The 21,258-nt window shown below is 37.3% G+C and overlaps 2 protein-coding genes across 6 annotated transcripts; one reads left to right on the forward strand and one right to left on the reverse strand.

The window, feature by feature from the left end:
• Positions 1-4,165: 4,165 nt before the first annotated feature.
• LOC126803004 (S-type anion channel SLAH2-like) lies at positions 4,166-14,311 on the forward strand. 5 transcript variants are annotated; one of them, XM_050530734.1, is made up of 7 exons: positions 4,166-4,254; positions 4,777-4,932; positions 5,029-5,547; positions 5,651-6,167; positions 13,238-13,498; positions 13,638-13,665; positions 13,764-14,311. In XM_050530734.1, exons 2-7 carry the CDS (start codon positions 4,801-4,803, stop codon positions 14,140-14,142), a joined length of 1,836 nt encoding a protein of 611 aa, XP_050386691.1. In that variant the 5' UTR covers positions 4,166-4,254; positions 4,777-4,800; the 3' UTR covers positions 14,143-14,311. The 5 variants fall into 5 exon arrangements, with proteins under 5 accessions (XP_050386691.1, XP_050386693.1, XP_050386689.1 ...); XM_050530736.1 differs by lacking the exon at positions 5,651-6,167 and having other exon boundaries at positions 12,721-13,498; XM_050530732.1 differs by lacking the exons at positions 13,238-13,498; positions 13,638-13,665; positions 13,764-14,311 and adding exons at positions 6,558-6,585; positions 6,662-7,210 and having other exon boundaries at positions 5,651-6,428.
• Positions 14,312-19,354: 5,043 nt separating this feature from the next.
• LOC126803023 (probable membrane-associated kinase regulator 6) lies at positions 19,355-20,313 on the reverse strand. Its single transcript, XM_050530760.1, has 2 exons — positions 19,510-20,313; positions 19,355-19,415 (listed from the first exon to the last, which is right to left on the reverse strand). Exons 1-2 carry the CDS (start codon positions 20,213-20,215, stop codon positions 19,408-19,410), a joined length of 714 nt encoding a protein of 237 aa, XP_050386717.1. The 5' UTR covers positions 20,216-20,313; the 3' UTR covers positions 19,355-19,407.
• Positions 20,314-21,258: the final 945 nt, after the last annotated feature.

Consider the following 21,258-nt stretch of genomic DNA (forward strand, 5'->3'; position numbering starts at 1 on the left):
GGGTAACAGATGTGTACCAGCGTTCTTGGTACCCGTATTATAAATGCATTGAGTAACCAGAAGGGTTACTTAATTTCCTCATGAGCGTTTTATTTCATATTTCTTTGGGTCAACCAGATGGGCTGACCATTGACTCATGAGGGCATTTATATTTGTTTGATTTGTGATCTTTCGTATATATTGATATGCGAACTGTATTGTGATTTTACTCATACGAGCTATAAGCTTACCGGGTTTGTGTTTACAATCCCGGTGCACCAATTCAATGGTGTAGGGGATAATTCCGCAGGTACTGATTAGCGGAGATTGAGTGACGACTCCGGAGATTCGAAGTCGTTCGTACCCTGTTGTGGTGAGATTTCTGGCGTGGATTTGTGTGAGAATTTGAGTGAATTTATTTGTAAGCTTTGTGAGAGTTTGTGAGGATTATTACATTTCCCATCATATTGTAATGTCAAATTATAAGTTGGTTTGTAATAATCGGTTTGACTGAGTTGTATTTGGAACTCAGAGATGATCCGCTGTTACGCTTTAATGATTTCGATTTACTTTGAGATTATTTGGTGTTTAACGACTTTAGAATTTTGAGTTTTTAAGCTCGAAATTTTGGGGTCGTCACATGGCCTATATAAGCTAACTAAAGTACATTGTCGATGAATATTTTTCCTTGATTTCTTCCATGAATCACGCCCGTGATTCACGGAGTTAATCACGCTAACAACCCTAATTCGCTTCGAATGCGTCTCCAATTAAGCATTGGCTCTCTCTGGATGGATCAGTCCCAGCTTCAGCAACTCACACACCCTTCAAAACCTTAAAGTCTCCGCCGCAGACGTCTTCTTGATCGTCCGTGAAAAGAGAAGTAAGGACTACTACGTACTCCGTCTCTTGTCTTCGTTTCGCTCCGGTAAGCCTCTCAATCCCACTCATGACAAACCAGACCTAGGTGGCATCGACTCCCGCAATGGCTTACTGTTGTGCCACAGTGCCATATTGAAACATACACCGATACAAGGAAGCGCGCTTATAAATGATTATGATTATTCATTTATTCCAAAAAAAAAAACAGCACTATGTTATTGTGAATGCGGCAATTAACCAGTCAGTGCTTCGAAGTTCCCATTCATGTTTCTTGATATTTGATAATTAACACTAGGTGTTTCATATCGCTGCTGTTTTTCTGGCAGCTGATCCTCTGAAACCACATCACTACAAGGTGGTGCGTTGTATATTAACCTGTGAGGAAATAAGCAGAAGGCTGTTTATTGAGATATATTCTTCTTAATCAAGAAGTTGGAGAATGATATGATGTAGTACTGCGCTTTTACCCCCTCGCATAATCCTATGATTCGCTACAATGCCAAATGCTGCACCGATCGAATCCATTGGATAATGTACGTGGACTTTTGAAATGGTACACTATGACTTGGATGATGGGAGTCCAGGAGTGGTGCCCAGACCTTCCCACCGGTTCTTTCAAGCTGTTCATGATTATATATAAGACATGTATCATTTTTAGGGGAATCCGGTGGCCATTTGCATCTTATCATCAGGGGCGGGATTTTAGTCACACAATTTGATGTGCTGGAGCTGGAGAGAGACTACTCTGGCTGGTTTGTTAAGTACAATGTGAATCTTGAGAACTTGGTCTATTCTGGGTTTGCCAAATATTGTATTTCTTGACAGAGATAAGAATGAAGCTGCTGAGGAGGATTTATGCATGTTTCTGCGCACCTAGGATGCATGGAATCGGGTGCGGGTACGTGGAAGCGAAGCGTTTGGAAACGCGAAAGCGTTTTTTTTCAAAAAATTAAGGAAGCGGGTGCGTTTTGGAAGTGTCAGAATAATATATATATATATATATATTATTTTTATATTTTATTTTTTAATTATTTTATCTAGTATTAAAATAATTAGTTAACTATTAATGACTTATTTTCTAACCCATGATTATCTTTGATTATAGCATTATTAAAGCTTCATTTCAAAATTCAAACAAAAGAATGTACAACATAGTGTGAAGGTGTTGGCCACGTGCAAGTCAAAGAGACATCACTAGATGAAATTAATAAAAAAAAAAGTTCGTCTTCCCTCTGTCTTTCTCTCTCCTATGGATTTTTTTTCATATCTCTCCACAACTCTCTGTCTTCTCTATATATATCTCTCTCATCTAGATTTTCCTGATATCTCTTCCCCATATTTCTGACACATATTAGATTGATTGATGTTATTCATCTTTAACTGCTTAACGAAATAAATAAGAAGATGAAACGACAAGAAGAGTCTCAAGACATTGATTGATGAAATAGAGGTAGAGAAGGAATCACCCTTCTAATTTGGAAGTCAATGCTTCCGCCGCGCTTCCAATTTGGAAGCCAACGCTTCCGTCGCGCTTCCAATTTGGAAGCCAACGCTTCCGCCGCGCTTCCAAACCCACCTTTTTCGGAATCGCGCTTCCGTCGCGCTTCCCTGTGCTTCCGAGCGCTTCCGCTCCCGCTTCCGCTTCCGAAGCGGGAATCGGTCGTCCAACCAAGCTTCCGTGCTGATCTCTTATAATATCAGGGATGGGACCGCTAAGACAGTCATCAACAACATGGATATACTAAGACTTTGGCTCTAGTCGATCTAATCTAATCCGTATGTTTAGGTATGTATACCATGCTGATTTCCTACAAAGTAACTCGGTAGGTGAAAATTTCAGTATGTGCTTAGCTGATAGTATTGTCTTTACTCTTTATCATAGTTCATGAACTATGACATGATCATGTCATGGTTCATCAAAATCTTTAATATTTGGGCCTTAGTTGGATTATGTTCTTCGAATTTTCATTTTCAGAAGCAGACAAACATGCTAAGCTAGTCTAGCTGTGCATGAAATTCGATCAGTATACTTGTACATCCAAATTTTCTACTATCAAAATATCAATTATCCAAAATTAACTCAGTTCAGATATCAAGACATTCCGAGCCTAGCTTCATGCCAAATAAATAGACTCGACCCAAATCCAACTCCAAGCGTATTGTATAGCAAGTCCTCTGATAAAACTCTTTCAGAGTGGAGTATGACACAAGAACAATATAATTGTGAGTGTACGGACAGGAAAAATTCAAGTGCCTCATCCTCAAATATCTATATCTGAAAAATCAAAGAGCATCGATCAATTCTAGTCGGCTATAGTTTATGGGATTAGATATAAATCATAGTCAGGGTTCCCATGTTGTAAGCGTATATAGGATAGTTGACTTTGTAGTAATATATCCCAAGTTTATACGGTACCTATTTTTTGCAGATTTTGCACTCCATGTATGACTTGTTTAATGCTGTCTGTCTCAACATTTTGTCATCTTGCTTGCAGTTAACAAATTTGACGGTGTTTACTCAACCAAAATGAAGCCTCTTGACTCTGATGGGGTATGAACCTCTTTAATTAATTCCTTGTGTTAAATTATGCAATAATTTGCGCTAGATCACCAAAATACCTGGGACTACAGGCCATTTTAGTATATTTGAGTCGATATATTATCAGTCCACGTTTTCATTTCATGTATTTTTCAATTTGGTATGAGCCCTGAGGGGCACTAATTTCAAAACACAGGTAACATTCATACCGTGTTCACTCATCTGTTTCGTATGGATAAAGATTACAATGTATATCTGTAAAAATACTCAAAGACATAATGTGTTTGACGAAATATTTCAAACTACTGTACAGATTATAGGCGTGACTGGCTTTATATGCGCGTTACATTCTCAAAGTTATTTTTTTTTTTTTACTCCGGCAAAGTGTTCTTAGCTAGATTCGCTTCCGAATTCGAAGAACTCTTGCCTCGTAGTTTCGTCTTCATTCTGTGTTTAGTGCTATTTGCTAACTAGCTAAAGGGAGGTCTGTGTTTAATTGCATGCTTGGTCAAACCTAACAGCATTTAGCAGAGATATTCTTGACAGTTCATATCAAGCCTGTTTCTTATCACAATAGTTGTCTTATGCGAGACGTACATAAGCAGTGGTTGTGGCCTATCAAATATTAAGTACAGCTGATAATGACTGGCCAGAAGATAGTAGTCTGCATTGGACTACAGATCGATGCTTCTTGCTTCCTGTAGCTAAAAGACGCGTGTTACTTGTGCTATTTTTATTCATCATTTTATTGACTAGAAATAAGAACTCTGTTCTGCATTTTCTTTGATACGCATCTGCTTGAGAAACAAGCAGATTTACAGAGACACACTCAACAAACCAAGTATCATCCATCGGTAAGTCTTCTGATTTCTAAGTGTATATATAGAACTTTGTATGATAGATATGTGTTCTGTCAGATTGATTTGTCTGCATTATTTATCAGTGATAAATAGTTCTTATATATGTTTGTATCATTATATAGATTGACCTGATCCTGTGGTATATTGTATGCATTATCACTTACATGTCTTTAGTTGTGGTGGCAGGTCTTTAGTTGTGAACTTGTGATAGGCAGGGCCTCCATGTGTACCAGTGAGATCCCAAAGGATCAAACATACATGGAAGTTCTTAAGAAATGTAAATATTTTAATTGATGCTAGTGTCGGTAGGCTTAAACGCATAAGAACAGGAAGTATATCACTCTATGTAACCACCTTCATCAGTTTTGCTAGAAAATTAAGAAGTTAGATTTCCTGTTAAATAATAGAAGGCAGTGGTTTAAGTTTTCAAATTTCTTGTACTTATAGACTCCAGTGATTTACCATCTATCCCGAAAGTCATTTGATCAATTGAACCCTCCTTTTATCACATTTCAGTGGCAGACTCTTTGCATTGAAGCTATGGATTCTGAAGAACAGGTGTCCGTTCCAATTCCATCTCTCATCAAATACATATCCTCAAATGAAGTGGTTGGTTTCGATAATGCTGAGGAGCATACCATTCCCAATAATACGCCTCTGCCATCAGCTAAGGTAAGTTTGTCTGAAAAGAGTGAGAATTCAGTGATCTTAACTGTTTACATGGTTGTGCTTGTGCATATAGTAACTTCTGCTCGCATGTTATAACAGGAAATTGAGATAGCTGCTTTAGAAATTAGAGTTGATGAATATGAACAACCAACTCATCAAAGAATCCACTCTGTTTCTATTAGCATGCCGCCATCACCCATGGGCGTTCATTTAGAGAAAATGAATGGAATTCTATTCAGTCCTGATGCAACAATTTTCAATAATGGAATTGTAGATTCTTCTTCTGAAAATAGAAGTGCTAGTAGTCGCAACCTTCCGGAGCCACCAAAATTTCACTCTCAACCTTTGCCAAATGGCCCTGCGTTTGAAGATCAGGCAATGCATACTGGTCAATCTGCCTATCATCCAAGTATTGAAAGGCCACGAGATAACAGGTTTGATAATTTCAAGACATGGTCCGGGAAACTTGAAAGGCAGTTAACAATGCTACGAGGAAAGACTCCGCGTAGAAGTGATCAACCAGACAATCCATTTGCTCAAAGTACAGATCAAGTTGATCCTTTACCTGCAGACCGTTACTTTGATGCATTGGAAGGGCCAGAGTTGGACACTCTTAGGGTAATTTATGCTCTCTAGTTATGTTCGTTTGTTCAGTATTTTCAGTTGGTTGGATATTAACTTAAAACAATGATGAATTGATTTTAGTGAACTAAACGTACAGGCTTCAGAGGAAATAATGCTTCCAGAAGACAAGCAGTGGCCATTTCTTCTCCGGTATCCCATTTCTGCATTTAGCATCTGCCTTGGTGTCAGCAGCCAAGCCATTTTGTGGAAAACTCTTCCTACCTCGGCCTCCACAAAGTTTCTCCACTCGAGCTTGATACCAAATTTGGTTCTATGGTGGATTGCTGTCGCTACATTAGTTGTTATTGCTTTCATCTACCTTCTCAAAATCATCTTCTACTTTGAAGCTGTTCGCCGCGAGTATTTCCATCCAGTTCGAATCAACTTCTTCTTTTCCCCATTTATAGCCTTGTTGTTCTTAGCTATAGGAGTGCCACCTTCCATTTCTAGCAACCTCCATCCAGCTCTTTGGTACGTCCTGATGGCGCCGCTGTTATGTCTTGAGCTTAAGATCTACGGACAGTGGATGTCAGGAGGGCAACGCCGGCTTTCAAAAGTAGCCAACCCTGTTAACCACCTCTCCATTGTTGGCAACTTTGTAGGGGCTTTGCTAGGTGCTTCAATGGGGCTAAGAGAAGGACCAATATTCTTTTTTGCTGTTGGTATGGCTCATTATATGGTCTTGTTTGTGACACTGTACCAGAGACTTACCACAAATGAGACAGTAATCCCTAAGGAGCTACATCCTGTGTTCTTTCTGTTTGTTGCTGCACCAAGCGTTGCTTCAATGGCGTGGGCAAGAATCCAAGGTTCCTTTGATGTGGGCTCGCGGATTGGTTACTTCATTTCCATGTTCCTTTATCTCTCACTGGCAAGTACATATAACCTTCATCAATCAAGTTTCACTTATCAATGTTATTGAACATGCCCGACTATGTGGCATGAATAGTACAATTCCGGTCCTGACATTCTTTTCTGCCCATTTTTTCTGCTTTTACAGGTAGTCCGAATCAATTTTTTCCGAGGATTCAAGTAAGATATCATCAATTTCCCAATGACTGGTTCTTGTTTGTACATCAAATTTTCTTCTAACAATTGATTCAAACAGGTTCTCATTGGCTTGGTGGGCATACACTTTTCCGATGACTGGTGCTGCCGTTGCTACCATCAGGTACTCGAATGAAGTGACGAATATAGGAACTCAAACTTTGGCTGTCATACTATCCATCATCGCCACGCTCGTGGTTACTGCTCTCTTCATAACAACCGTCCTGCATGCCTTTGTGCTCCAAGACCTCTTCCCCAACGACCTTGCCATTGCCATCAGCGACAGAAGCCCAAATAAATCACGTAAAAAGTGGTTTCATCTAATAAGAGGAACCTCTTCGGATTCAAAAGATATTGAGAATTTCTTAAAGACAGCAACAAGCGCAGATAAAACTGAGTTGGAAGTTAAAACAGTCATTGAATCTGCCAGTAAGATTTAGCTAGCTACTTGCACATGCGAGGAACAGAAGTTACCAAATTTCCCAGTTCCAGTGAACATGTCAAATCTAGCATATGTATAGAGTAGCATTTCTTTTAGGGGCGGTTGTTCTCGAGGGTTACGTTTGTATGTTTACTCTTTCTTCATCGATAAAAAGCTACCAAGCTCTAGGTTTAATTCTAGCTTGCTACTCAAACATGGGACTATCAGAGGTTCTTAAGTAACCAAGTTTTTCTAGTTCGAGTATAGATATGTACATACTGAACTGTCAGAGGTAAAATCCGTGTACAATGAGAGTAGCCAGACAAGATCGAATTCTAAGTTGGACCGATAGATTGTTGTGCTGCAAAATGAAAAATCAATTTTGAAAACTCCAATCAACATTATTTTGCGTCGTAATATATAAAACAATAAACTTCAAAGAAAAAAAATCCTTCAAAAAAGATAGCAAAGAAAAAAAAATCCTTAAAAAGATATGTAATAAAAATCGATTAAGATTTCATAATTTTCATTTTCGTTAATTATTTTTTAATTAATTAAAGAATAATTATGTTTATTATTCTTTATTACTCTTTGTATATTTTTTCTTTTCAATCAATTCTTTTGAGAATGTTGGTCGTACGCTTATTAAAAAAAAGTGTAGCAAAGTCCCAAATACCTCTCCATCGCCGCAAAGCCCAAATTTAAAAGCCCAATGTAATCCTGTCTTCTTCGTCATCCATAAACCCTAGCGAGTCGAGCAATATATATGATAGTTCAGTCGTCAGTCGTCAAGCAGAGACCGTATGCAACATGCATCAAACTGCGCTCGATCATCATGCCAGCCGGAATTCTGATCCACTTCAAATGTGGATCCAAGTATTGGCTCTCTTATCGTATCTTCAGTCCTAGCTCCCTCGAGTCATCACACACCCTTCAAAACCATGAAGTCTCCGCCGAAAAGGTCCTGGACTGGTGCGGTGGTGCCCAGACGGCCAGACCTAGCTTCTCTTTCACCATTATTATAGGGGACCTCGAGAGATATCACTTTTTTGGGGAATCCGGCGGCTATTTGCCATCAGGGCTCAGCCGTCTTTCTCACAATCTTGACAGCTTGTCCTGTTCGATCGACATTTGACATTTTGCATTTCTCGCTAGAGAGGAAAAAAAACGAAACTTTTTGTTGAATTTTAGAGAATCATGAGATATGAACTCAGTGGAAATGTAAATGTATATTTCTTACTTGCTCATTACAAGGTTGAGGCAACTGCCTATATAACAGAAAAGAAGAAGAAAAGTTAGCTGGTATCAAGTAGAGAAAGTCAGCCCTGCACAGTGCATTAAATGCATTGATTCCAGATCAGACGACATAAAATGGTGCAAACGACCACCCAACACAACTGTGAACAACACCAGAAAGGGAAAACGACAACACAATAACACTGCATATCTTGCCTTGCAGCCACTCTGTTTACTGCATAATTACTCGGACTTTGATACTTCAATACTTTTGAGGCTAGATACATCATATTGCTGCGCACTTCTGATCGATCATAAGTTGATCTCTTATAAAATCAGAGATATGGGACCTCTAAGACTGTCATCAACAAAAAATACATTCATATATATATATATATATATATATATATATATATATATATATATATATACACAGAGGTTGCTTCTTATTATACGAAGACTTTGGCCCTAGTCTAATTCGTATGTTTGGTTATGTATACCGTGCTGATCTCCAACAAATTGTGTAAATCGGAATATGGCTAGTCGCAAATTTCAGTATGTTCTTATCTGATGATTGATCAAATTATCAAAATCTTAAAGAGTTGGCCCTTGCTTAGGTATACGCCTTTGCAAGCCTCTTAAGAGTCTTAGGTATGCAATCATAAAGACACGTACACCAGTCCTTTTCATGCCAAGAAAATCGACTGGACTCCTGTTCAACTCCAAGAGTCTTCATATCAAATCCTCTGATGAAGATCGTCCGGCCAGCATGACACGAGAACAATATAAAATTGAGATTTTACGGAGTACGGACAGGAACAATTCAAGTACGCCCTCATGAATCATCATGCATGACATAACCATTAAATATATAATCAAAGAGCATCGATCAGTTCTGATCGATGAGCACCGTTATGGAAAATTATTTTAATGCACGAGTGAATCAGCATTTATTATATAATCTCAATTATTAATATTTTTAAATACTTTTTTTAATAAAAATATATACTCAATCAAATTTGATCGTTCATTTAAGTCGGTACAAATGCACTTTGGTACTCTATTAGGTTACACGGAATCGGATACAGGTACGCGGAAGCGTTTTTTCAATTTTTTTAGGAAACGGGTACATTTTGGAAACGTCAAAATAAAAATTATATATATAAATTAAAAAAATAAATATAATAACAAATTTTTAGTTTAAGTAACTCAAAGTCTTAAATAACTTAGTGTTCTAGATTCGAAATAACACAAATATAATGAGAGATTTAAGTATTAACAAGAGGGAGGGAGGATCGGCGACTCGGCAGGAGGTCGAAAATATGTCGAATTGAGTTATTTTGACTTGACAAATGTAAGTCTAGCCCTTCATTTTTTAGAAAAAATAAATAGAAAAAAACCCTTATTTTATCGGAAACTCGTGTTTCAACCGCATTTCTAAAACTCTTTTTTCTGGAAACGCATTTCCGGGCGTTTCGTCGCGTTTCCGTAATGATTCTGTTTCGTAAGTGAGAAACGCGTCTTCTCTCACGTTTCCGTGCTACCTAGGTGCTCTGAATAAACTCCCCACTATTATATGGGATTAGATATAAATCATAGTCAGGGCAGTTGGCCTCTTTGCCGCAAGTATGCGGTCCCTTTTTTTATTTTGCAGAATTTGCACTCCATGTATGACTTGCAGTCCAAGGTGCTTGGTTGCATATATATGTTGTCTCCTAACATTTTGTCATCTTGCTTTCAGTTGACAAAATTGATGGTGTTTATTCAACTAAAATGAAGATTTCCAAATCCGATCGGGGCGGGTATGAACTTCTTAATTAATTAATCTCTTATGTTAAATCAACCATTAATTTGTGGTACGTAGATCACCAAAATACCTGGGACTACATGGCCATTTTAGTATATTCAAGTAGATTATCAGTCCCCGTTTCATTTATGTAGTTTTCAATGTTGGTTTGAGACTTTGAGATTAGAGAGCCGCTAATATAAAACTCACCTGTAACATCCATACAACGTATACTCATCTGTCTCGTATCGAATAGAATAGAACTCCGTATATTTCCAAAATGTTGGTACTCCTTCGACGAAATATTTTAATCTTAGCTCAGGAAAATATGCATGACCAGGCCGGCGTAAGGCCAAGGCAACCAAGGAAAAAACCTTAGTCTTGACCTCCATTTTTCTATAATTTTTCATGACATATATTCATTTATATGAAAAGATACTTACACAAGAAAATTAGGTGAAAATTATTTTTACTGATAGATTTGAAGATTATCTAAATAATAGAAATATAAGGTAGGTCTTCTAGATATCTCTAGCAAACTTCATACTAGAGCTTTATTTTGATGTTTTATTCTACATTTAAGAACTACCTAACAAAAATTGAACATTAAGAATATATATATATATATATTCCTCAATTTCTATAATTTAATTGCTAAAACATGGTCTTTTTGCTACAATTAAGATTTATCTTTTAAAAAAATAATTAATAATTAAGACATTTCAAAATTTCAGCCTTAGGCCAATTTACATTGGGACGGCCCTGGGCATGACTATTATCCTTATCTGTGCTATACATTCTCAGTGACAGAATTTTTTTACTCCGGCATAGTGTTCTTAGCTAGATTTAGTTCTTGCGCCGTAGAATTGTTTTCTTTCTGTGTTTATTGCTACTTATTGCTACCTTGCTCAATGGTAACTCTTAGTTGCCAGTGTGGTCAGACCTAAAGGTTGATCAAAGATTTTCTTAACAGTACATTTCAAGTCTGTCGATCTCTTATTGCAACATGCAGCCATTAGATGGTTGTCTTATGCAAACCGAATAAGCATCATGTCGCCTATCTAAGAAATGTACAGCTGATAACGACTTCGAGTAGATATATATAGTAGCCTGCATTAGATTAAATAAGTTACTACCTTCTTCCTGCTGCTGAAAGACGTGTGCTATTTGTGCTCTTTAACTTGCTTGTTCAATTTGTCTATAAATATGGCTCTAATTCTGCATTGTCTTTGAACCTCATCTACTGAAGAAGCAAGCAGACATACCACACCGATCGAGTGCTATATATCCATTGGTAAGTCCTTCTTGCATGTTTTGATTCGAACCCTCTGTTTATACGTATTGTGAGTTCTGCATATATATATATAGAACAATAGAGCATTTTAATGATTGTATATATAATCGATCTAGTTTTTCTTATATGTATTACTTATCACTGATCGATAATTAGTAAATCTTAGATATATCTGTGCCATCGATCTCCTGTGGTATAATATTATAGGCATCATCACAGACAAATTACGTATCTTTTAGTGGTGAAGTACCTGTGAGGCTGCAGGGCCTCCATGTGTACCCGTGAGATCCCAAATGATCACATATACAATGAAGTTCTTAAGAAGTGTAAAGTCTCTTAGTGCTAGATTTCACATGAAAAAGTATAAATAATATATAACCCGACACATAATCAGCATCATTAGTTCTGCTAGATAGTTGATTTAAAGTTGGAAAAAAAAACTTTTATCTATAAACACTAGTTGAAATGTTCTTTCATCACTCCTCAGCTGCAAACATTTTGGAGCAAAACTATGGATTCTGAGGAACAGGTTTCTATTGAAATTCCATCTCTCATCAAATACATATCCTCTAATGAAGTGGTTGGTTTCGATAATGTTGAGGAGCGTAGTCAGCATACCATTCTGAATGATACGCCACAGCCATCAGCTAAGGTAAGTTTGTCTAAAAGAGTGAGGCGTACAAAAAGTAATTTTGTACTTCTGTCTAAGCAAATTAATAGTAAGTTTCTACGGTTGTGCATGTAGTAACTTCTGTTTGCACTATTATAACAGGAAATTGAGATAGCCACTTTAGAAAGCACAGCACACCAAGTTGATGAATATGAACTGCCAATTCATCAAAGAATACACTCGGTCTCTATAAGCATGCCGCCATCGCCAATAGAGGTTCATTTAGAGAAAATAAATGGAGTTCTATTCAGCCCTGATGAAACAGTTTTCAACAATGGAATTCCAGATACTTCTTCTGCTTCAAATGAAACTAGTAATAGCCACAAACTTCAGGAGGCACCAAAATTTCACTCTCAACCCTTGCCAATAAGTTCTGCATTTGAAGATCAGGCAATGCACGCCAGACATTTCAGCCATCCAAGTATCCAAAGGCTGAAAGATAACAGGTTTGATAATTTCAAGACATGGTCCGGGAAAACACTGCTACGTGGAAAGACACCGCGCAGAAGTGATCAAGCAGATAACGCTTCTGCTCAAACGAGAGATCAAGTTGATCATTTACCTGCAGACCGTTACTTTGATGCATTGGAAGGGCCAGAGTTGGACACTCTTAGGGTAATTCATGCTCTCTAGTTATGTTCGTTTGTTCAGTATTTTCAGTTGGTTGGATATTAACTTAAAAAATGATGGATTGATTTTGGTGAACTAAACAGGCTTCAGAGGAAATAATGCTTCCAGAAGACAAGCAGTGGCCATTTCTGCTACGATATCCCATTTCTGCATTTAGCATCTGCCTTGGTGTCAGCAGCCAAGCCATCTTGTGGAAAACCCTTCCTACCTCGCCCTCCACGAAGTTTCTCCACTTGATCTTAACACCAAATTTGGTTCTTTGGTGGATTGCTATAGCTACATTAGTTGTTGTTGCTTGCATTTACCTTCTTAAAATCATCTTCTACTTTGAAGCAGTTCGTCGCGAGTACTTCCACCCAGTTCGAATCAACTTCTTCTTTTCCCCATTTATAGCCATGTTATTCATAGCGTTAGGAGTGCCACCTTCCATATCTAGCAACCTCCATCCAGTTCTTTGGTACATCCTGATGGCACCGATTTTATGTCTTGAGCTTAAGATCTACGGACAGTGGATGTCAGGAGGGCAACGCCGGCTTTCAAAAGTAGCCAATCCTGTTAACCACCTTTCTATTGTTGGCAACTTTGTAGGGGCCATGCTAGGTGCTTCAATGGGACTAAGAGAAGGACCAATATTCTTTTTCGCTGTTGGTATGGCTCACTATATGGTCTTATTTGTGACACTTTACCAGAGACTTACAACAAATGAGACAGTAATCCCTAAAGAGCTCCATCCTGTGTTCTTTCTGTTTGTTGCTGCACCTAGTGTAGCTTCCATGGCGTGGACAAGAATCCAAGGCTCCTTTGATGTTGGCTCCCGCATTGGTTACTTCATTTCCATTTTCCTTTACCTTTCACTGGCAAGTATATATAACCTTTATCAATGAAGTTGCACCTGTTAATGTTATCAAACAAGCCTGAGTATTTGGCATGCATGAGTGCTTGACTAGTACGTATTCTGGTCTTAACGTTCTTCTCTCTCCTTTTCTGCTTGTACAGGTAGTCCGGATCAATTTCTTCCGTGGATTCAAGTAATATATCATCAATTTGATCGGTTCTTCCAGTACTGAAAGAATTTATTTATCATTAATTTGTACCTCAAATTATCATCTCACATCGATTCAAACAGGTTCTCATTAGCATGGTGGGCATACACTTTCCCAATGACTGGTGCTGCCGTTGCTACGATCAAGTACTCGAATGAAGTGACTAATATAGCAACTCAAGCTTTTGCTGTCCTACTATCCGTCATTGCTACGCTCGTAGTCTTTGCCCTCTTCATAACAACAGTCTTGCATGCCTTTGTGCTCCAAGACCTCTTCCCTAATGATCTTGCAATTGCCATTAGCGGCAGAAGTCCAATTAAACCACGTAAAAAGTGGTTGCATCTAATAAAAGGAATCTCTTCGGAATCGAAAGATATCGAAAATTTCTTGAAATCAGCAACAAGCTCGGATAAAACGGAGTTAGAATTTAGAACGGTCATTGAAACTGCTAGTAAGCTCTAGTTAGCTGCTTGTACATGTGAGGAACAGAATTACCCAAGTTTCCTAGTTCCAGTGAACATGTCAAATGTACATATGTATAGGCATTTTTGGTGCTTTTAAGTTTAGTTTATGCTAGTTTGGCTTTTCACTTTCCAGAACCTCTCTGAAAGAAGAATAAAATTCATGATTTGCTTAATTCATTTCTTAGAAGGCCACTGAAAAAGTGAGCATCAAGCATCAGTGATGATGAACCAATTATGTGAAGTAATAATTGCCCTCTCACCCCACTATATACACTTGTGGGCTTGTGATAGTATTCGGGCCCATCTTCATGGAATGATTTAACACGGTGTATTTCACTATTTTGTATCAATTTTTTAGGTTTACGACGAGTTACTCGAGATCATTAAGCATCCAATTACCCAAATATTAGTTTACAAGAAGCCCTGTAATTGAGTTTAATCAAATCTGAAGTAATTTATCCTGCTATTGGTACTATATAGTTTTTTTCGATGAAATTGGTACTATATAGTTGAGCACTACTCATCTCATACGTACTATATGGTAACTTTTAAGTAATGAAATTAGTTCAATTTTGAGGATTAGCTAGGGACAAGTCGAAAACTCTGTCAAATCTAACCAAGTTAGTTTTCCGAGTTAACACTCGCCCTTTCCCTATTTGATCGTCTTTACAAAGTAGTATAAGAATTGAGTTTGATTGTTCTACTTGCATGTTGAGAAATAATCATGAATTCACATTTGGTTATTCTATGCATTACATATTTCTCTATCCCTTGTTATATATACATATGGGTTGTAGCTAGATCCATATTGGGCCGGAGCACAGGTGAAGTTGAGGCAAAAAAAAATCAACTTTTATATTTTAAAAATGAAGTAAAACATATAGCACGAAGAGTTTTTCTCAGTTTTTCACTTTTCTATTTTTCTTCTTGTCTTCTTCTCGACTCCACGTCTTATTCTAATCTTCTAGTTTTCTTCAGTTCAAGCCTGTCGGCCATCACCACTCCCCGTGGTGCCAAAGCTCTCATCTACAGACTACATGTTTAGCTCTATTGCTCTAAGCTCTTTTAAAATTAAATCAAATTTTGGATTATGGAATGGTTGGAATATGAAATTTGATGGATATGTTAGAGAATTTGAGGTTATAAAAACTGGGTATATTGGTTTGTTAGTTAAACTATCGATTTGAAATTATTAGAAATTTATAATATGAAATTTGGTGTTAGAGAATGGTCGAATGACTCTATGAGAGATTAAGTATTTGCTTATTTGAGTTTGTTAGTTAAGATTATAGGGAATTAGGGATGAATATTTAGGTTTACTTAATTGATAGGAATGGTTTGTTTGTTTGTTTGGGAAGTAAATCGATCAAAGTACGACATACTAGCATCTACCACTGAAGTAGTAAAGTTTATTATCGTATGATTGCTTTTAGCTAATCCAAAAGAAAAATGATGGTTTTTGACTATCAAACATATTGGATTATATTGTTTGGTGTTAAACTCTTCTTGTTTCTACTGCGATTAGTGAGATAGTTTTTTCATCCATGAACATTATCAAAAACAAATTTAGAAACAAAATAGAGGATGATTTTCTTGATGATTGCATGGTGGTTCACATTGAAAAAGAATTTGATGAAGCGGCTGACAATAATTATGTGATTAAGGAGAAGTTTGGCTACTTATAGAATTAAGTTTAATTAGTTTTTATTGATGAGTTTAAGGATAAACCTGACACGTTCTCTAATGTATGTTTGTTATTTTTAATAAATCAAATCATTTAATACCATCGAGCATATTTTTTATATATTTAAATTAGTTCATGTGACATTTCAATCTTGGATCGGCGACTTGTTGTAGCTACTGGATAGCCGCACTTGATCGAGGCCGGAAAGTTAGCTTGCGACCAAAACTTGTTGTTCTTTCTTTATGGGATAAAAATAATGAAGGGAGACATGTTAATGACAAGTAGGTTGCGTGGTAATGACTTTGTTTAGGTAGCTCTTAACACTCGATTGCGTACTCTAGCAGAGGACAAATAGGATATATGAGACTTGCTGGTCCCCCGGCCCACAGCTTAATCTGATATACATAGCTATTAGTAGTCGATAACCATAGCTTAAAATGGCAAAACAAGATTATAAAGCTAAGCCTACTCAATGTTGCTGTGCTTCCTTGGCCACGGAACAGAAATCCAAAGCCGAAGACAAAAGGAGAAGTAGAAAGAAAACACACAACTGATGTCATATCCATCTTTGGCATTTCATGCTAGCACTATTTGTCCATGTCTCCCTATCCTCCTCAGCTTCACATGTCAAGACGGGTACGTAGACAACGTAGTGACCGACATTAGGCCACCCACATCGATCGGAGAAGAAATGGATCGAGCTAGCTTTGCATGTGTTCAAACTCAAGCTTCACAAAATCGAGCTAGACAGGTAGCTATAGCTTCATGATCATCAAAGGTATGATAGAAATGGGCATTCATACATCTGCATGTGCTTTGCCTAAAGCTCGTTTCGTTTTTGGGACCAGCTAGAATGAAGTTTGTTTTTCTATAGCTGATTCCGTAAACCCGAAATCCTAAATCCTACGACAAACTCATCACTCTTTTCTATCATTAATGCGATGACCCTCGCACAAATTTGTACATCAAATAATTCATCAGGAAATTACGCAGTGAATCTGGGAAACAAGAGGACTATAGAAGTATGTGTAAGACACGATTTTATATGCTCTGAGAATGTGCCTATATAAATATCTACTAGCCTCTTGGGTCCATAATCTAGATGGGTAAAGAGTAATTCTCTGTAACTAGATATATATGACGATCTCCAATGTGAGACAATAATATGTAATCAATCAAACTAAAGCATGAAAGTGGGTGGTTTGGTCTGTTTAAGAGCCTTGGATGTATTATGCACTATAATATATGAACATTATAGGCAAATGTAAGCTACAATGTTTCTACAAACGGAGCCCATGTATATGATTGTGTTTGACAACGTAGCTTGCCGCCTTGCATGTACATCTCCTTCGGGGTTTGGTGTGAACAACAGGAGGAGCTAGCTTGGGGTCTACCGGTCTACCATGCATATGCTATTCCATTCATTACAAGAAATGAAACCAAATCTAAAATTCCATATATACAAATAAATAAATTGATCGATCTATGTGATATATATGTCTCACAACAGACTGTATGTTACCCTTCATCTCTTTCTGATCTTAACTCTTTGTCACTGCTACGCGGTTTGCATCCCAGTTGCTCTATACGTACAGTTTGCATGCCCTAGCTTCTCAATCACCAAGTTGATAGGGAGGAAAATCGGGAAAGATGAGGGCTTTGATGTTTGGCATGTCTTCCAAGCTTGTATATGTACCCTTGAGTATTGAACGTTATAATAAGATGCAACTACGTAGTCTCAATCGTTAAAACTAGCGGGAGGAAAATGAATCACAAAGGTATGTGCGTAAGGTAAAATATAACATGATTCTAAAGGAAAATAACACATATGTATGTGCTTCATTAACAATTTGCCCTAGCTTCTCGTCGTCTCTATTCTATAGTGATCACTAGTAACACGTTAATTTATAACGTAATCTTTCATATGAATTTGTTGGTGCGTAAGATAGATAGAATAATTGCAGTTTTTGGATCTTCTTTCTTTTTCCTCTTATTTCTCTCTTTTTTCATGTATACATTTGTCTGTTCTATATAACAAGATCGATATGAAAGCATGTGATCTATATCCCTCACTCATCACCCCGAACCTCTATGTATTATGCAAGGGTTTCTAACATAAATAATCATTAGCTTTTCAGGCCAACTGATAGATATATATATACTTGTTTATATTTTGATATTCTCAGTGGAAATTAATCAAATTTATCATCATGATAAAATCCAAATTAAATATGATCATATTTATAGGGGACCAGTTGTCATGGCTTGCCAATCAATTATTCTCACATCAAACTCTTGGTATAGTATCATACAATTGACAGGCTTGTTGTTAAAGATAATATTCTGCAGATTGTTGGGTTTAGATTAATTCACAAAAATATGTGAACTGTAGCAAATGTTCTAAAAAACGCTAGGCGTTAATCGGGCGGACAGCTAAAAACCAGCGCCCAGAGGATTAATCGGGGATTAATCAGATTTGTATTTTTGTATATATTTTAAATTTTTAATAACAAATATTTATATAAATACAATTAAAATAAGAATATAATGCATGAAATTAATGTAAAAATATATATAATGTCTAGAATACTGAAAATACATATGTTCTTAATGCTTAGAAATGTTCAACAATATTGCTCTAATGATCTTAGCCTCTTAGGAAAAAAAGAAATACAATTCAACAACAATGAACTTAGATAAATCAATAATAAGAAACACAATTCACCAACCATTTGGAAAATAAGAAAAACAATTCAAACAACGGGAATGCATTTTTACAAGCATAATCCCTCGGAGCTCATCAAATTTTTCTTCTCCATATCATTCAAGTACTTCTTTTGTATCCGAATCAAATTCAAAATCCAAAACTAAAAAAAAAAAAAAAACCCTAGCTGCCCAGCCGCCTAGGCGGCACCTAGGCGGGAAAAAATTGGCCCAGGATCTGCTAGCCGCCCAGCCACCTAGGCGGGCAAAAATTGGCCAACCGCCTAACATCGCCGTTTAGCCCAAAATCACGGCGGCCCTAGGCGGCGATTTTTAGAACATTGACTGTAGCACGTGGAGATATGAGGAACAAAACCAGCTTGACTATGCACTGAAAGAGCAACACCAACAATCCAAAATTTATATCCATATAATTAAAATGAGGTAGATGGATTTGCCATACCAGATTGTGTATCGGCTTCACCCAGTTTTGTATAACTCCAAAGCTTTAATTTGAATATACAATACAGATGAGGAACTGTGCTTACTTTCCATGATCAAAATAATCCTGATTTGGTTTAATATTACAGGAATAGTAACAAGGAAGAGCAGGGAGATTCTCCCTCCAACATAGAGCAAAAGACAAGAGGAAAAAATTAGAGTATGTTTCTATTTTCTCCTCCCTACAAGGTCAGCAATTAAAATTCATCAAGATCATCCAAGGATTACATAGACAGAGCTATATAAGAAGATGACAAATTTCAGAACAAGTGGCCGATGATCTTCCCATGTGTGTTCCTTTATTCATTCCCTTTCTTCTCTGTCTCTTTCTTCTTCCTCTATTTCCACTGCTTAATTTGTTGGTCCTCAATTGACCTAGTTTCCTGAAATCAACAAAGTTTCAACAAAGATTAGACAAGGCTTTCAGTAAATATACTCAGTAACTATATATGATCTTGTCAGTTTTAAAGAACATACCTATTGATCTTTTGCAGTGAAGAACTGCCTCATAGATAGAGCTCTCGGAATCACAGGACCTTCGCCAATCATCGGGGGCAGAATAGGCTACACTTATTCGCGGAGATGCAGTTTCTGATGAATACACCCGGCTGTTCTTTGCTGAGTGGAACCTTTTATCTAAATGATTCCCAGCTGCTTTATGATTCACTTTATGACCACCTGTAATCCTTTTGTACAAGGGTTTGAGAAAATCCAAGTACTTCTCAAATATTCTTTTCGATAATCTTCTGCACTTTCGCAAGGAATTAGAGCAATCTGCAGAAGTTTTATCTGTTGGAAAAGCTTCTTTTGATGAAGAGACAGGAATGTTTGCAGTACTGGAATTCGAGCTGGCTTGATCATAATAATCGTCATAGGACCCTATGTTCTTCAATGGATCATCAACCGAAAGTGGCAAAAGATAGCCATTGGAAATGAGCTCATCAGCATGAACAAGAGTAGAGAGAGGAGATTGTGAGTCAAATTTGAAATCCTGCTGGGGAATCCTAAAAAATCTCTGAGAGGGTGGCATTGTTGGGTCCATCTCGATGAAGGAGGCTTCATCGGATGCATCTAGCGAAGTCCTAAGGGAGTTGTCGAGGCTTTCGAAAGAAGGAGGCTTGAGATTCACTAACCAACTGTATGAAAAACTTTCAATGGACAGAGGCTGCTGAGAAGTTTCCATGGCTTCCACCTCGTTCTGAATAAATGTTTAAAACAAGGGAAGCTGGGAAAGGAATACAATTATACAAAGTGGGGAAATAGCTTATATGTAATTGCTAGCAGAAGGCCCTCTTGCATGTGGAATATATCTCTACTACATATATATACCTTAATATCTTCTCAGTTTCTCTCTCCAACAATTGGTTATGTGGTTGTCCGGCAAGAGACACTGAAATTTGATAATTGGACAAGAGGAAAGCAGAAAAGAAACAGAGAAATGTGAGCCCCTACAAGCATCCATAATGTACTGTTGCATCACAAGCTAACCCCACATTTCCTTTTAATCATTTCCTTCTTAAAGTTCATAAATAAGATTGGTTTCTTTTTTACATATGCAATTTCTGTTATATAAGAGATATATCAGCAAACAAAGAATATAAACAAATTCATGCATGTCTACAAAGCAGGCTTAGAAGCTTGATTCCAATGAGGATAAAAGAAGAGTCCTGCTTCTTTAGAACATTCCATAAATAAAAGGTAAACAATTAGAAATTGGTTCTGAGGAAAGCAGATTCATGCATTCTAGTTTGTTTATTCAACCTAGCTACTCATCCAAAAGTAAATAGGAGCAACAGTCCTAACACTTCAGAATATTCCCTCGCAAGTCATAAGCTTTATTATACATGTTCTGAAAAAAGGAGTTGATACCGCTTAGCTTGGCTACCCTTTATCATTGTCTTTTGATGTTATTTTGTATTTATCAAAAAAATTAGGAGAGGTTAGACCAGTTTGAAAGGATGATTTCACCATGTGATGCTCACTTCCTAACAACCTTAGCACAATGCTCAACCTAAATGACATAATATATTCTTCTACTATGTCACAATCATCATATGCTGAATGCAATTACCGGTGTTCTAATTACAAAAATAGTATTTCTGCACTACAATTATGAATGTCACAAAGCTGTATGTTCTAGAGGTTGAACCAGTAACTAGGAATGGTGGGTGTTATTATGGTTTAGTGAAACTTAGGCTTTAAGCTGGCCTTACCCTCTTTCAGAAA

This window comes from Argentina anserina, chromosome 7 (assembly GCF_933775445.1).
Source record: "Argentina anserina chromosome 7, drPotAnse1.1, whole genome shotgun sequence".
NCBI lineage: Eukaryota > Viridiplantae > Streptophyta > Magnoliopsida > Rosales > Rosaceae > Argentina > Argentina anserina.

Excerpts from the sequence above, each read along its gene's own strand:
- LOC126803004 (XM_050530731.1), top strand. The coding sequence starts at position 11,849 with ATGGATTCTGAGGAACAGGTTTCTATTGAAATTCCATCTCTCATCAAA. Across the intron at positions 11,990-12,109 it reads CGCCACAGCCATCAGCTAAG|GAAATTGAGATAGCCACTTT; the intron begins GTAAGTTTGTCT and ends CTATTATAACAG. Across the intron at positions 13,499-13,637 it reads CCTTTACCTTTCACTGGCAA|TCCGGATCAATTTCTTCCGT; the intron begins GTATATATAACC and ends TTGTACAGGTAG.
- LOC126803023 (XM_050530760.1), bottom strand. The coding sequence starts at position 20,215 with ATGGAAACTTCTCAGCAGCCTCTGTCCATTGAAAGTTTTTCATACAGT.